Source organism: Trachurus japonicus, chromosome 15, assembly GCF_045865225.1.
Source record: "Trachurus japonicus isolate A0001 chromosome 15, Traja_1.0".
Classification (NCBI taxonomy): Eukaryota; Metazoa; Chordata; class Actinopteri; order Carangiformes; family Carangidae; genus Trachurus; species Trachurus japonicus.
This window is the reverse complement of record NC_140921.1, coordinates 28,847,372-28,864,297: the sequence shown is the minus strand read 5'-3', so window position 1 is coordinate 28,864,297 and position 16,926 is coordinate 28,847,372. Positions and strand designations below refer to the sequence as shown.

Below are 16,926 nucleotides of genomic sequence, written 5' to 3'. Positions count from 1 at the left end.
GGAACAAACATAGTTTTATCCAGTGTTTACTACTTTCTTCTTCAGTTTAAGTAAATTCAGTTATAAGTGTTAAAAATAAATGGCATGAATAATGCAACAAAAATGCTCAATACATTTTTTTAAGATGAATAAAACAAAGATATTTGTTGGATTCATAAATTAGAGCAGCTCTCTCTTAAGTTTTTGCGATGCAAATGTTAACATTATTTAACATAATTTTCATAATTTTCATTTTCATTCAAATGAAGTCTTATCAACCAGCCATGGCTCTGTTTAAAGGAGGCTACTGCAGTTTAGAAACTTGGACTGCAAATCAGGGCATTGTGCAACAGTCAACCTTCAGTCAGCTGATGTCCAGACAATCAGGGGAACAAGGATGGATGGATGAAGGAAGTGCTCTTGTCTTTGGGTTTAGTTATTGATGTGTATCACCCTGGAGACTTCAATGAGCACTTTAAATGGTTAATAAGGCTCTGTGTACTAGTGACTCTTAGTCCATTATTTATGAGATGTTGCATACACGGACAACCTTACTATCAGCTCCCTCTGTTTTTATCACTCCAGTAGGGAGAACCATGGAGCCCAGCAGTGTGACTAATCTGTGTATTGTGTAAATAGAACCAGACATCAGATCGTCATGCCTAAAATCTGTGTCCCATGACATCATTAATCTGCCTCTCTCTTCTTTTACACTATATGTATGAAAATGTGGGACCTGAAACTTGCTCTGGCATTTATATTAGAGAGACACTGTGATTTTCTCTAGGTTAACACATTTATTTCATGTAGCATATCCTGATTTTACCGAAGTTGCTGATTGGCTCTGTTTCCCACTGACATTTACCTGTTTGTTTCTAAACAACGTCAGTTTTATTGTCATTTTAATGTTTAATTTGATCACTTGTGATTTTATTTTCTTGTTTTAGCTGTTTTCCTCATGTTCTCTGCTAAGCATTTTGTATTGTTTGATAAGTAGGCTACTCTATAGAAATAAAGTTTGTTATTATAATTATTAGCCTATTGTTACATAACACCTTTAAGTTAAGTTGGTTTAATAGCCTCACAAATAAAAAGAAAAAAGTTTTGGAAACATGGTTAGAGTTAACAGAGAGTGTGTGTGTGTGTGTGTGTGTGTGTGTGTGTGTGTGTGTGTGTGTGTGTGTGTGTGTGTGTGTGTGTGTGTGTGGACGGGGGTAAAGGGAGAGAGAGAGAGAGAGAGAGAGAGATGGTCGGGTTGGTCAGTGACTGTCAGTTAGAGGAAATGAGACGAAGTGGTAAATGCAGCTGACACAGCTTGTTGTCTAACAACTGGCCGGGCAGCGTAGTGACCGAGTCCTATATCTGCTTATCTGCTGGTCATGTATAAGCAGGAAGTGGGTGAAACCAGCGGTATCTGTCCTCAGGTGTGTTCAGCCTTCATGACCATGTGAGGAACACGGAACCCGCACACCTGTGAGCTGACGTCACCGGCTGGAAGTACCTGCTGCGACTCGTCCAGCTGAACTCATTCAGCCACCGTAACTTCCTCCAGGACACACGGGACAAAGAAAGGACGACGACTTCGACGATTTGTGGAGGATTAAAAAAAAAAAAAAAAACTTTCATAGAGAGGTGGACCGTGTGAGGAGTAACAGACAGATGGGGACCACTCGGTTCGTGGTTGTGGGGATTTTAATCGCCGTTTTTCAGGTGAGATTTCTGGCTGTCGTTGAGACTCGGGAGGCGGCGTCTAACTTACCCTGTTCCGTCGTGTTTAACTTTTTTTTAAAGCTCTAATTACAGTAATAATTTCCTACCCTGACTTGCTCTTTGCCTATATTTAAATCACATAAAAATGTTATTGGAGGCCCTTTCTGTTTGGTGCCACTTCTGCATCGAACTTATTGCCCCAGTTTTTCTTTCATTGAAGTTAAACCTGAAGCCAGTACTTTTCTGCACTCTACCTGTCGAGGCTCCATGTTGAGGCCGGAGGGGGGGTGGAAGAGGGGGGGTGATAATGTTTTAAGAGCAGTGCATTGTGAACATAACGTTTGAACATCCGTTTTTGAATTATGACTCATTTCCGTGGTAAATTTTACAACCGTATCATTTTTAAATGTGTTTGGGGCATGCCCCAAACACATTTAAACACATTCATTAAAAAGTAAACATCGCCATTTTTAGAGGATTTGGAGCTGGTGGTGTTGGCGGGCCTCGCCCTTGTTCAGTTGATGTCGTCATCAGCAGGTTGATTTCGATTGAGGCGTTTCGATTTGTTTGGTGGATCTGCTTCGTCTCTGTGTTTATATATTCATTGTATTTGAAAAGACCATTTATAAAATGACGAATTAAAGCCACACAAAGCCACTAAATGAGCCACGGACCAGAAAATGGGTGAACATTTACTTAACGGGAATATGCTAAGGCTACCTCCACATCATGCTCCACATAGCTAATGAATAGCTCATAGCTAATAAATCCACCTGACCATACTTGTGTGAAACATACAAAATCAGTTAGGTGATATGAATAAACAATTGCTTTCCTTGGTGGTCAAATAGTAGTTGTATCTTGACCAATATAACCACAACTGTACTGAAACAGCCAAAATCTGCCCAGATGTGGAAATAAATGGGTCAGATTCAGTGCAGGCTTATTTTGGGCTAGAAGGTGGTGTGTCTTTTTTGCTGAATAAGGCAAGAGCAATGGGACAGTTTGTGTTGTCATTATGACAGAAATATGAAATACAATCTCTAACTTAAGTCCACTTTCTCCCTACATCTGGATTGTGATTGACTGAAATGCATTTTTTCCTCACCTAGGCCTCAGTTTCGGTTTCTGCTGAGGAGCCAACATGTGCACCTGGATTTGAATCGGACATGTTGATTTTCAAAGTGGCCAGGAAGCATCTGAGGAAGGGCACAAGACTGGGCAGAGGTAAGAACAATCCAGGAAGCACTTCTCTGTTGCTGCCTGTCGCTCACAGACCAGAGTGAAACTGGCTGCTGTTTGTCAGGTATCGGAAGCCAGGAAAGCGGCTAAACCCAAATTACAGCCATAGATACGATTTCTTAGCTGTTGTAAAGTGCAGCTCTGTCTCACATGGTGTCTGCTGTTTTCCCAGGATCCCCCTGCAGCAGCTTCATGCCTCAGCTTGCATACTGCATGTAATGCTCTTATCTGCAGGACTAAACAATGTCCCTCAGCCTGTTCTGCAGACCTGGCTCTTCAAGCAGCAGTGTCACATAGAGAGGGAGAGAGGGAACGAATAATGTTTATTTTTGAGTCAGTTTGTGTTATTCTACAGGAAGGTCTTTACATGTCTTTTTTTTCTTTCATTGCACTGAAACACTCATATCTGTTTATTCAGTCACTATTTCTAGTGTCATTCAACTAATTGTTGTGTATTTACCATACTTAATGAACCAGGGACCATTTTTTTACGCTTTGAAGCTTAAAGGGTTGTGCAACAGCTTATACTGGAAAAACTGGAAAAACATTGATGTCCGATGGACTGCAACATCAGTCAAAGTGAACTAGAAGTTGACATGAGTATACCACTGTACTTTGTGTGACTAAGTGCATAGCCTACTTATCTTGAAGCAAGAGGGAAGTTACAGGAAAAGGTTGGAGGGGCTGAGCCTGAGGTGACACAGCCAGTCATTTCTCATCAATACAGAAATACTTGAAACTAATGTTTCACCTAACTTTATTTCACAACGGCAAATGAAACACACACTGACACATACTACCATGTTCATTTAAAGGTAGTCATGTTGGAAAAAGCTTGACTGTAAAATTTTAACCTAATTAGATTTTTAGCCTAATATGAGCCTGTCCAAAAGCCATGGATCATCCTTGAGTTAAGTGTTTTGTTTGTTTTTTTCAAAAATAAGAAAGGTATATATTTACTGTGTCAACCCTCAGTCAGTAATGTTGCCAGGTGACTGTTTTCCTTGCTGTGCATTCAGCACAACTTTATTTACTATGACCGATAAATATTTGTTTACCTGCCGAAGTTAGACAGACTCTGTTCCCACCAGCTGCCAGCCTCTTCACCATTTCCCTGAATCATGACTGACCTCTAGTGGCATGTGTTGTGCACTATGCTGCTATGCTTTAACAGAGCTGTTTTGCTATTTTACTAGACATAGGGTTATATGTTTTTGATGGAATTGAACTGGAAGTAATTCTGAGTACCAAACTATATTTCATTGTACAGCCCAAGTCGAGTGCAAAGTAAAGAACGATATGCAGGTCTATCTCAGTGAATTAGAACATCATGGAAAAGTTCATTTATTTCAGGCGTTCAATTCAAACAGTAAATCTTGTATATTATATTATATAGATTCATTACACACAGCCTGAAATATTTCATGTCTTTATTTCTTTTAAATGTAATGATTATTGGCTTACATGTAATGAAAATCAAATTCAATATCTCAAACAATTAGAATATAGTGAAACAGTTCACTATTGTAACCTAATGGTGTCACACTCTAATCAGCAGAGTAACTCCAGTCCAAACACCTGCAGAGGTTTCCTGAGTCTGGTTCAGTAGCTGCACTGTCATGGAGAAGACTGCTGACCAGGCAGCTGTATTCTAATTTATTGAGATGCGCCTGTATTATATTTGCATTGATTCATGGACATAATGAAATTGCAGTGTGGAGTGGAATGGATGAGAACAGGTGGAATGTTGTCATCCAGCTAATGGACATTACTGAGACCAGTCTGCCACCCAGTCCTCCCAGCTCAATGGGACCATGGGAAGGGAGGGGAGGCCGGTCTAACAGCAGGGGAAAGGGTGGGAGGGGGGGCGATGCAGGCGGCGGCTGGTGCACATTAGAATTAAAGAGGAACTATGAGGCTTCTCCTTATTTGCTGACACACACATGTATAATACAACAGTGTCAGATGTCCATGTTAAACATGACCAAAGCTTCTAGTCATGAGGTAAACGTATGTAGAAGACATGTGTCGGTCTACTGTGTACACTGTTCTGATCAGCAGTTCTGATAAATGTCTCTTCTGTTTAATTCCAGTGGGCTTCACTGACTGCACAGACCGCACAAGATTCCTATTCAGAAGTGACGACAGCCGTTTTTCATTACAGACAGATGGCATATTGTCGGTGAGTACCGTTTGAGAGGCCTGAATCCAAAATTGTAAATTCTGACGCTTGCCCCTAAAATCCTCACACTTTATTTTACACATGGAGTCACAATAATGGATGTTTTGGGGTCATACAAATAAGAAAGTATGTTAAAGTATGGCTCATTCTTCAGGAGACACACCAGTTTGAAATACAATGTCGTGGGTTTCCACTAAGGCTGGGTCAAAAGCAGAAACTGTTCAAATGTAAAGTGCATTTAAATGCAACATGGATAAGAAACCGTCAAAAGTCAAGTGTTGGAGCATTTCAGCCTTCACTGATGTGTTTTTCCCTGCAGGTAAACAGACCTGTAGCTCTTCATGAAGGCCACCTGGACTTCTTCGTCCACTCCTGGGACTCACAAGGTCGTAAAATGACTGTTCCAGTCACGGTGATGCACCTTGGACACCACCATGGGAACCACAATGGAAACCACCACGGGAACCACCATGGGGACCACAATGGGAACCAACATGAGAATCACCATGGGGACCACAATGGGAATCACCACCAAAATGTTGAGCATCATCACAGAAACCACAAACACCAACAGAATCAGCAGCACCTAACTGAAGTGGAGCCCACTAGTAAAACAGAGGTATGATTAGGAACGCTGCTAAAGAGGCATGAATGAAAAATCAGGGCTCAGGCTTCACAAAGTTTGGTCAATTCATTCTGTTAAAGAGTGAGTGAGATCAGTTATGGAAACAACTTTCATGACTCAATCTTGTACCAAGTCACAGCAAATTAGGCAAAGGCAAAAAATGGCACATAAAGATGAAAAGGCCATGGCGGAGGATATGAACAGGCATACAGCTTGGACAGTATCCTCATCTTATGATAAACCATTTGAAGGTTAAATGTTGAAGCCATGATGAAGGTCGTAAGATTGGACCATTTCTTTGCAGTTGCTTTGTTTCTGTGAGTGTTTCTAAATATGTGCATGTTTTCCTAGGCTGCAGCAGATCCACCGGTGCCTCTTCTGGTTTTCCCTAAGTCTGGTGATGGTCTGAGGAGGAGGAAGAGAGACTGGGTTATTCCTGCCCTCACTGTTGTTGAGAACGACAGAGGACCCTATCCCCTCAAAGTATCTCAAGTAAGATGAACCACAGGTCCCTTGTGATTGAGAATTTGATTTTGAACTGAGTTGATTTCTTGCAGTAATGGCTGCTATAACTGACACCTGCTGTGTTTGTGCAGATTCGCTCTAATGAAGACAAAGTGAAGAAGATTCATTACAGCATCACTGGCCCAGGAGCTGATCAGCCTCCTGTTAACCTTTTCACCATGGACAGAGACACTGGTATTCTGTATGTCACACAGCCACTGGACAGAGAGATGGTGCCCAAGTACATGGTAAGACCCCAACCTCAGTTTTATGCACCTTTTTCCTCCTTTTTAGGATTAGACAGGATTCATAGGAAAACCCACCTGAGAACATTTTGTACTTGGGTTTTCCTTCAAAAGCCCTTTTATACTTAACTTTTAACTACACTTAACTACCAGTAACCAGAAAGTATTCAGACTTTTATTTTTTGCACACTTTATTGTGATATACATTTACTTCATCCAAGTCAACAAGACATAACCAGTCTGTTTATTCCTGCATATATAGTGTGTATAATTCAAATGTATTTCCTTGTGTGCAGTTTCAAGCTCATGCTGTGGCAGAGGGTTCAGGAAATGCTGAGGAACCTATGGAAATAGTTGTGAATGTCATCGACCAGAATGACAACAAGCCTGTTTTCTCTCAAGATACCTACCTGGGAAATGTTCCTGAGGCCTCAGCAAAAGGTATTGTTAGTTCAAAAAATCAGTAAATGTATGTTTTTGTTAAACGTCATGCTTCACATTAAACACCACATGTCTGGACAGAGCTAATAATGTGTCCTGAGCCTCCAGACAATGGACGTGCCAGTCCTGACTCGAACGAATGTAACTGAGCCTAAACCAATTTAGTTGGCAGCACTGGTTATGTCAAGCTACACAGCCAATCACTGAGAGGTGAATCTCTTGGTGAAAATACTAGAAATATAAGTGAGTGACAAGGTTATCATAGTCTTTATAGGAGTTTTATAAGTGGTGTTTTTTGTTGGGCCTTCTTTGCTAACTCTGGATTGACTTTAACAAGTATTGATATGCTAGAGCATAATCTGGTTCATATTAACCCTGTAAGACCTACTGTAACATGTACTGAAACCTCTGAATTCCCCCTCTCTAGGTTTTGAGGTGATCACGGTTACAGCCACAGACATTGACGCCCCAAATTCTGACAACTCGGATATCCGCTACCGTATAATGAGCCAGACTCCACAGTTGCCTTCTGACTTCCTGTTTACCATCAACCCAGTCAGTGGAGGCATCAGAGTCAATGCTGGTGGGCTGGACAGAGAGGTGAGGCTTTAAGACCCTGTCATGTCTTCCTGTGGGAAAAGGTTTTCAGACACCCAATGCATTTGTGAAATATTGAATTAAGAACCACTCTTAGGTCTTCAAGTGCAATTTCTTTTAGTGCCGTCACAGCCAAAATAATAAACAAATCCTAAAAAAGCCATTAAAAACTTCAAATTGATTGGTCCCATAAAAATACATAAGACATTTTGAGTATTGGTTAATTTTGTCACCAGTGATCCACTAATGAAGCTTGTGGTTTTTATTAAAAGACACAATTTGTTGCCGTGCTTGGTGTCTATATAAAGCCAGAACATTTGAAAGTTCTTCAGAGACAAAAATGGTTAAAACAAGGAACCTAACGCAGGAAACAACACCTGAAGATACAGATTCTCAGCCAGGAAGGTCCAGCCATAGATATATATAAGAACTAGATGACTCACCCGCAGCTGTTTCCCAATGACAAAGCGTAGCCAGTACGGCGGCCATCTTGGGACGGGCAACTCTCTCCTTCAGAGCATTAAGCCTATGGTGCATGTTCTGCTATAATGACCATAACTTGCTCAGTTTTTGTCCGATTTCAAAACGGTTTGATTTTTATGAACGTTTATGCAGTTATGATGCAGCATATTTAGAATCACGGATAATTTTAATGTATTTTTTTTTGTAAAAGTAACATTATAGTGACATTATGCAAATAGTTAAAGTAATAGCTACATACTGATTTATTTTTCACAGAGTTATGAATCGTTTTTTTAGTGCAGATGACTGGATCACCTATCTACTGCACTGTAACTGCAGCCAGAGTCAGAGCAAGTTGCCCGTCCTCATATGGCCGACTGTGAGCTACGCCTACGTGTAGTCCGATCTACCCCCTTGGGTCCAGCTGCCTCCAGATAGCCAGGAAGTGCAGATGCAGTAGCAGCAGAATGGCAACCAACTTGAAGCTGCCTTACTGCCACCTACTGGACTGGAGTGTGGGACAGTAGAGGACGAAATGGGTCTAATCACATCGCAATGGGCTCCATTATTGGACAAACTGATTAATCCAGGTGTGTCTGGCCATTGTGACTACTCAGACACACCCAGATTAATCAGTTTGTCCAATAATGTAAGACAGGAAACAAAGGAGAAGCATTAAGTTCAGGAAGTAGTGGAGCTGTGCATAGAGCCCATTAATGCGTTAACTAAAAAAGGACAGCATGATGTTCAAGCCTTCCAGCTGATGAGTTAATGTCATTGCATGTTTCGTCCAACAGAAAAACCCAAAGTACACCCTGGTGGTCCAGGCAGCAGACATGGTTGGAGAGGGGTTGACTGGACATTGCAACGTAATCCTTACCGTAACGGATAGCAACGACAATCCCCCACGTTTCACTCAGACCTCTGTAAGTACAACATACTTGTAATGTGTTAGTAAATGTTAAACCCCTTTTCTGAAAATCAATTGTTCAATCAGCAGGAATTCTGTCTTAAATGCTCTCATTTTTAACTCACCCCTTACATTCTCACAGTATGAGGCGATAGTAGAAGAGAACAAGGTGGACGCTCAGATCATTGTGATGTCAATAACAGATGACGATGACCCACACTCGCCAGCCTGGAACGCCAAGTTCAAAATCGTTGATGGTGATCCTGGTGGACATTTTAACGTGACCACAGGAACTAACAAACAGGAAGGAATCATCACAACTATCAAGGTAGGAAGTAACACAGGAATCATTATACGAGCTACTGTTCATTGTTTAAGCACATGAAGCAAAGCAGCGTGTTCATGTCAGCAGTTCAACAGACGTTGAAATCTTCACTTAAATTTTGGTTTGAATATTATCTCCAGTCAGAAGTTGAACAAGACAAATATACCATAGAACAGTATAAAACTGTACTTAAAAATATAAAATACATCTTAATTATGACCAGTCAAAAGCTTTGAGTGTTGCAGGAGAACACACACACTAAATTCTTTGATCAATTCTAAATAATGAAATATAGAATTTAAAAAAGATAAATAAATAAACTTATAAATCTTAACAGTTGAAAGTTTTCAGGTTTTACAGAACAACTTAAGTACAAAATAAATAGAGTAGGTATGTAAAATCTCATAAATTAAAGCCCCTACAAAGAACTTTTAACTAGATATGCAAAAGTCTCTGTGTGGCCTACAACAGCAAATGAAGCCATTGGTGGGAAGATAAGCCATTTCTAAATAGTGTAACTCCTTTACCTTCCGAAGGCAGTGGTCGGGTCTGTCCACCAACAAAACGATTTACGGCACTATATATTTACGACAATACGCGCTACAGCCCATGGGAAATGCCGTCTTCATTCTGGTAAAACGCTACCGCTTTTGTCCACAGGGGGTCGCAAAAATCAACACAAAATGAAAGTTCTTTGTAGATGCTTTAAAAGATAACAAGTAACAGCCTGATGCAAAAACAATTTAGGTCTTTATAGCCAGTTTCCTCTGAATGGGCAACATTTTTCCACAGCTCACCTGTTTACATTGTATTAGCGCTTGCAGTTGTGAATAATTCAGGCAATGGTCCATTCTCCTCTGAGAAACAAGTAGCAGCTCTGTGATGAGGTCAAACTAGCTTTAATATAAATAAATAATAGTGTACAACAGGTGTTTTCTATCATAGTTGTTTGTTCTTCTGTGACCTAATGTGTGATTTTGGTTGCACATCAGAATAATCTTTGATGAATGAATGAATGAATGAATCAATCAATCAATATTCTTCTTCCACTCCCTACCCCAGGGTCTTGACTTTGAGAAGAGCATGACGCACACTCTGTTGATCGCAGTGGAGAATGAAGTTCCCTTTGCCACCCCGTTGGCCACCTCCACCGCCACAGTGGTGGTGACTGTAAAGGACGTCAATGAAGCTCCCATCTTTGATCCAGTCACGAAGATTGTGTCCAAAAAGGAGGACCTCCCCATTGACGATCCTGTGATCCAGTACACTGCTTCAGACCCCGATATTGCACAAAAACAGACAGTCATGTAAGTAACTCTGAAAAGAGCCCTTTGTGAATCCCACAGTGAAACCTAACCCTTTAAACAACACACTTACGTTTTACCAAACTTCAGGAAAGGAAATTGAAATATTATAAGTAGTGGTGCAACGTATCACGGTTGATCCGTTCCGATCGCTCTCCACGGATCGGCACACAAGCGGTCCACGGATCAATCAATTTTTAAAAAAGGTGTGCGTGTGGTGTGGTGTGGGTAGTGTTGTCATGATACCAACATTTTGGTACCGGTATCGGTACCAACATGTTTTTCGATACTTTTCGGTACTTTTCCAAATAAAAAACACAAAAAATGTCTTAGAACTATAACATATGCATCAGTAAATAATCAGTAAAACGGTAAACAATCACTGCTGCTGCAGGATTAAAATGGAAATTTCCATCAATATTAATCTGAACTCTTCCTAAATTAAAACATTAGTGGTCTGTTTAAAAATGAATATCAACTTTTTTTCTATTATTTGAGGTCTGAAAACACTGCATCTTTTTTTGTTATTTTGACCAGTTGTAATTTTTGGGAGAAATTGTTATCAGTAGTTTATAGAATTAAACAAAAACGATCATTTTACTCAAACACACACCTATTGTTTCCCATACGTAGACCAATGTGTGGTGCAGCGCCACAGAATCAAGACCAAGCCACCGCCCCAACCGAATAAACGGGCAATTAAAAAAACTCACTGTATACAGTGGAGCTTTATTGTAACGATCCTGTTTGCTCAGCGTTGACATGATTTCCTCTGTGACTGTCCAGGTATAAAATAATCAGTGACCCTGCCGGCTGGCTCAACGTGGACAAGGACACAGGTCTGATCAAGGTGAAGAACCCCATGGACAGAGAGTCCCACTTTGTCAAGGAAAACCGATACACAGCTCTCATTGGAGCGTACGACAACGGTAAGTGAAACACACTAACCTGAGATTAAGGTTAACACACTTCACACTTTAAGCTCATGTGGCACATAAAAAATATTAATGTCAATATGAACACAGATTTGAGTGTTTTGTTTTGTGTGCGTCATCTCAGCCGACGTCCCAGCCACAGGAACTGGAACGCTGATCATTCAGCTTGAGGACGTCAATGACAATGCACCCTCCATCGAGGAGCGTGTGATCATGGTGGGTCTCGTCTCACAGTTGTTGTGTGGTGTTTAGAGAGGCCAAATCCTTTAATAAGATGCTGACCTCAGGGTCAAAGTGAGGAGCAGCAGGTTGACTCTGACTGTGTTTTCTCAGGTGTGTAGCAAGGACCCGGCTCCTCTGCTGCTGACAGTGCTGGATAAAGATGGACCAGGCTTCGCTGCACCATACTCAGTCAGTTTAGAGGGCCAAACAAAGACCAACTGGACCGCCAGGATGAATGACACCAGTACGTACAGTCATGTCCAGTCATTCAAAATCCAGATTTGTTCATGCAGACATCCTGAGATGTTAATCTGTTTTTCTTTGTTGCAGAAACGGGCATCATTCTTAATTTAGCCACCGAGCTGGAAGAGGGAGACTACAATCTGCAGCTGACCGTTAAAGACAACCAGGACCTGGGGCAGGCCTGCACCATCAAGGCCAAAGTGTGCTCCTGCACTGGGAAAGACGTCGTATGTCAAGGGATTAGAGATGGTCCTGTTGCTGCTAGCGTGCCCTTAATCCTGGGAATCCTGGGAGGCATCCTGCTGCTGCTCAGTGAGTCTGCTGTTTGATTTTAGCTGGAGGTTGAACCCCCCCAGATCTGTTGTCAGTTCAGTGCTAACCAAGCTCTGCTCTCTTCCAGTGCTGGCGTTGCTGCTGCTGCTGTTTGCCAGACGGAGAAGAGTGGAGAAGAAGGAGCCTCTGCTGCAGGACGATGACATCAGAGACAACATCTACTATTATGACGAGGAGGGAGGTGGTGAGGATGATCAGGTAGCTGAACACACAGTTTCTCTTTGTCCGCTACAGCCAGAGCCAGAAGAGTTTTTGTGCTGTCAATCTGTCCCATTCTCAGATTCAGATTAGATTTTGGTGGTCAAAGGTCACAGTGAGGGAACTTCTTCAAATTTGGTGATTGGGTCTCAGTTTACACTACTCACAAAAAGTTAGGGATGTTTGGCTTTTGGATTACATTTCAGAATGCACCTAAAATGCACTATAACCTTTACAGGTGAACTTAATTTAACCTTCTCTAAACTTTTGAATGCACATATCCAATTGTTCAATGTTTCAGTACTTATTGAATAACATGTTGTTATTACGGTAACCACAAAAATCACAAGCACCGTCTGATTAAGACTAAATGTTCTGGTTCAATGACAATTTGTATACAGTCCTCTTCTCTCTCCCTCTTCTCTCCACCATGTTCACATGTTGACATCATGAGACCAAGACAACACCACTGTTGTTAGCTTTTGTTTGAGATAAAGAAATTACCATTACATCCTTCTACTTATATATCAGTGTAGCATGAACTTTTTATAGGGATATTCTTGTCAAATATCCCTAACTTTTTGTGAGTAGTGTATGACAAACTATCATAGCAGTGATTATATATGTATATGGGAGGTGCAGCATCTCATGTGTGACCATGTGTTTCCTGTCAGGACTACGACCTGAGCGTTCTCCACCGTGGTCTGGACAACCGGCCTGAGGTCTTCAGGAATGACGTGGTGCCCAACTTCATGCCGGCTCCTCAGTACCGGCCTCGCCCTGCCAACCCAGAGGATATAGGCAACTTCATTGATGATGTAAGTCAGAAAATTCAGAAGCCACTGTTTACATCATCTCCTTGACAACCACTTGCTCCACTCACAGACATATCCCAGTGATCTAGACTGTACGATAAGTATGAGTGAGCATTATGACAGACTGTCTGTGAAACAATCTCCTGCTCCTCCCTCAGAACCTGAAGGCAGCCGACAACGACCCGACGGCGCCCCCCTACGACTCCCTGCTGGTGTTTGACTACGAGGGCGGCGGCTCGGACGCGGGCAGCCTCTCCTCTCTGAACTCGTCGAGCAGCGGAGACCAGGACTACGACTGCCTCAACGAGTGGGGGCCCCGCTTCAAGAAACTGGCCGACATGTACGGAGGAGGAGAGGACGACATGCTGTAAACGTACCAAAGAATAATCAGTGTGAAGGTGGATGCACGTGTGGCTGTGTGAATGCTAAGTAATGTAAGCATGAACTGATAAATGAAACATCCCAGGGAAGCTGATCTCAGACCATCGGTTAGACCTCAGATGTGTTTTTCTTTGCGGTTCAGTTTGTGGCAGTTAGAAGCCACCGCTCAAAGCCAGAGGATGTTTTTTTTTAATTTACTTTTGTACAGAAGTTTCTGTTGTGAATGCCGAGGCTCTTTGTGTCAGTCTCTTGGATCCCTGTCTGACTTGAGGATAAAGACTAAAAATGCTTTGTGTTTGTTCGTGGAGCCTCGTCTTCAGTCTCCATGCTGATGTCTGGATTGTGATATTTTAGCCTGCGTTTCGGTTTACTGGGGGACACAGGACACAGACATATATGCTTACAGTTGCACTGGTAACATTTGTGTAATTTCGGTTAAGTGTGCTACTTGTTCTGTGTAGTTTACACTACTGCTATAGTTTATTATTGTTGTTTTGTACCTATGTTTGAAAATGAGCAATCAAGATGAAATTCAGGTAGCCAGCTTGTGGTCAACGAGTTATCAATAAATGCTTTTTAAAAATGATTGGTAGGCATCTGTTCAGTTGATATCTTTATTACTTTACAATGTCAAATACTTTATGCATTTAACGTTTCAGTTTCTACATGACACTGTTGATTTTAAACTTTGATAAAACTATTTTAATACAATGATGAATCTGAATGGTCTTTTATTTCACCAGAAATCTTTCACTCCCAAGTACATCAGACATCCAGACTCAAACAACAGTAGCACTGTTGTTTCAACAGTTCTGTTAAAATAAATTAATAAAAAAGAAATCCAACAATAAGTATCCCACAAACCCTGTAGAGACAGTACACCAGGCCCCCAAAAAGGTTTGACTCCAGTTTCCCTGTCCACATGATGCAACATACAACAACAAATGAACGACAGCTTGATGTCACCTTCATGTGGAGGTCACTTGGTTGCTTTGTCCTGATGAAAACACAACAGGATCATGTTCATCCAAAGTGATGTGAAGAACCTGTCATCAGTCCTCTGATGCATCTAACTTGATTCCAGGGCTTTTTGTTTTGTCCACCTGTTGTCACCTCTCCAGGCCAGAACCATCTGTTACCGTCTTTTCATGTCAGAATCACCTGTGTTTGCATCTGATGGTCGACTACACAGACACACACTGCTGCTCTTTTCACTTACTTTCAGTTTTAACATGAATATCTTGAATTAACTTAACAAGAATGAATCTTTACATTTTATTAGGTTTCCCTTTACTTGACAGCTAGAGATACAAATTCTACTGGCTTGTTTTATGTGTTTACTTTGCTTTTCTCCTGAATTTATGCTCATGACAGAAAACGTATGTGTTGTCCGGCAGGGGGCCGTTTATACTAAGTGAGACACCAATGTCACATAGCACTGACATAGTTTCAGTGTCTGGTCTGAATCGGAATACAACACATATTTTTAATGTTTCTGCTGAGACGAAGACTCTTTTGTGAAGGTTTTATTGAATCTAGTTTAACCTCTTGTATTATTGCCTGGTTTGGAAACATAAATCTGTCTCCACTGCCACCAAAATTCCAGGGAGGAACCAGGCCAACCTTCCAGTCACTCAGTCCTGACCATCTCTTCTCTTCTCTGGGCGTTCCAGCTGTTGGCCTCTGGATAGTAATCAGTTATTACTGGTCCTTTGCACTTATCCTGGCCTATTTGCTCTTAAGCACATTCCACTTTGTTTATTCGTATTTAGAATGTATTATTTCCATTCTATTTCCTGGCTGTGTTATTTGTTTAACGTTGCTTCGTTTTTTATATCATCCATTTGTAGTTATGTGAACTCTGCTGCAAAACTAATCTCCCTTTGAGTTCAATAAAGTGAACCTAACCTGACAACACAGCAGCAGTTATACACTTGTATTTGACTCGACACATAAATCATGTGACATTGAAAACATGTTAAATGTCATTAAAGACAAGAAGCAAATTAATTCTCCTCTTGACATGTATGTTTTGCAGAATCGTTCATCCACAGGATTCTCTGATACCAGTGTCCTGTAGGTCGAATGCCCTTCATGTTCACTTTCAATTTGTTCTTCTCTGTATTTGCAGGTCCACACACAAACTTCTCCACACTCTCTACATGCATGAAGCTTCTTCTAACTACAACGTGTAGCTGTCCTCAGATCAGGCAGACACAGTTTCTGCTCCAGGATTTGTCTTTCCCCAGTCTGAGGTGTTGTGAAGTGACTGACCAGCAATATTCCACTGAACCTCTGTGGATTGCAAAATGTTTCTTCTCACTCCTTCAAGTGCTGCTTTTACGGACATCCTGGACCTAAATCCACACTGAGTTCTTCAGCGATCCTGACGCCTGCGTAAGCAGTCCAGCGTCCACTGAGCTCCTCTTTCTGATGGCAGCCACATGTAGCTCTGTCTGTGCTGATGTCTAGAGAGGACATGATAACTCCAGGTCTCTGAGGGGGGGCCTCAGGCAGCCCAGCACCTCCCCCAGAGAGAAGAGCTTCCTGGTTCCTGCTACCAGTGGGTTTCTGGACCTACGGGACTGGTCCTCACCAAGTCAGCTGTCCTGGAGGGAAGAAGAGACACATGATAGAACAGTGGATCTTACATGACTCCATGAAGGTCTTGGGTAACACTTTATAATGAGTACACACAATTAAGCATTAATAAATACTGAATTCTTCATTTATAACACATGAATACTCATTAGTATGTAGTTTATGAATAAAGTTAGTGCTTATCAATGATGAGTAAAACATTTTTAACTGTGTTTATAAACTACATTGTTAATGAGTATCCATGTGTTATAAATGATAAATTCAGTATTTCATGCTTGAAGCAGAAGTAAGCGATACGGTCGTTTTGGCTAACTTCCTGTCAGCCGATGGAGTTAGCAGCCCCCGCCCTCGTCATGGATCTATTGGTCCTCGTCCCTACGTCACCACATTCAAGCGCATCCCTTGGCTGCACACAGAGAGGACCGACCCTTTATGCCGTTCTCTCGCCTCATTGGATAAAGGTTGTAGGATACAAGGAAAGTTTTCTCCTCGGCTTACAGCAGAGCAGAGTGACTGACAGACCCGTGTTTCAGACCAAACACTCTATATAAGTGATTGCTGTCGGAAGATATAACTATTTAAGACTTATATTAACACAAACATTCCGCTTACTTCTGCTTTACCTAATGCTTAATAGTGTGTAGTTTTTATAAAGTGTTACCAGGTCTTGGC

At 41.5% G+C, this 16,926-nt stretch overlaps 2 protein-coding genes across 2 annotated transcripts in view; one reads left to right on the top strand and one right to left on the bottom strand.

Moving 5' to 3' along the window:
• Positions 1-1,369: 1,369 nt before the first annotated feature.
• Positions 1,370-14,364, top strand: LOC146973889 (cadherin-1-like). Its single transcript, XM_085800902.1, has 18 exons — positions 1,370-1,689; positions 2,802-2,916; positions 5,025-5,113; positions 5,433-5,732; positions 6,090-6,230; positions 6,335-6,490; positions 6,784-6,928; positions 7,356-7,528; positions 8,785-8,913; positions 9,040-9,225; positions 10,285-10,529; positions 11,313-11,455; positions 11,586-11,677; positions 11,795-11,927; positions 12,014-12,238; positions 12,327-12,457; positions 13,132-13,275; positions 13,431-14,364. Exons 1-18 carry the CDS (start codon positions 1,639-1,641, stop codon positions 13,641-13,643), a joined length of 2,811 nt encoding a protein of 936 aa, XP_085657028.1. The 5' UTR covers positions 1,370-1,638; the 3' UTR covers positions 13,644-14,364.
• Positions 14,254-16,926, bottom strand: part of rasgrp3 (RAS guanyl releasing protein 3 (calcium and DAG-regulated)) — a 33,379-nt gene continuing 30,706 nt past the window's right edge. Inside the window, exon 17 of the mRNA XM_085800909.1 lies at positions 14,254-16,262. Within this exon, the coding sequence (XP_085657035.1) occupies positions 16,254-16,262 (9 nt within the window). The 3' untranslated portion in view covers positions 14,254-16,253. The remainder of the gene's footprint in view (positions 16,263-16,926) is intronic.

Excerpts from the sequence above, each read along its gene's own strand:
- LOC146973889 (XM_085800902.1), top strand. The coding sequence starts at position 1,639 with ATGGGGACCACTCGGTTCGTGGTTGTGGGGATTTTAATCGCCGTTTTT. Across the intron at positions 2,917-5,024 it reads GGGCACAAGACTGGGCAGAG|TGGGCTTCACTGACTGCACA; the intron begins GTAAGAACAATC and ends GTTTAATTCCAG. Across the intron at positions 10,530-11,312 it reads GCACAAAAACAGACAGTCAT|GTATAAAATAATCAGTGACC; the intron begins GTAAGTAACTCT and ends GTGACTGTCCAG.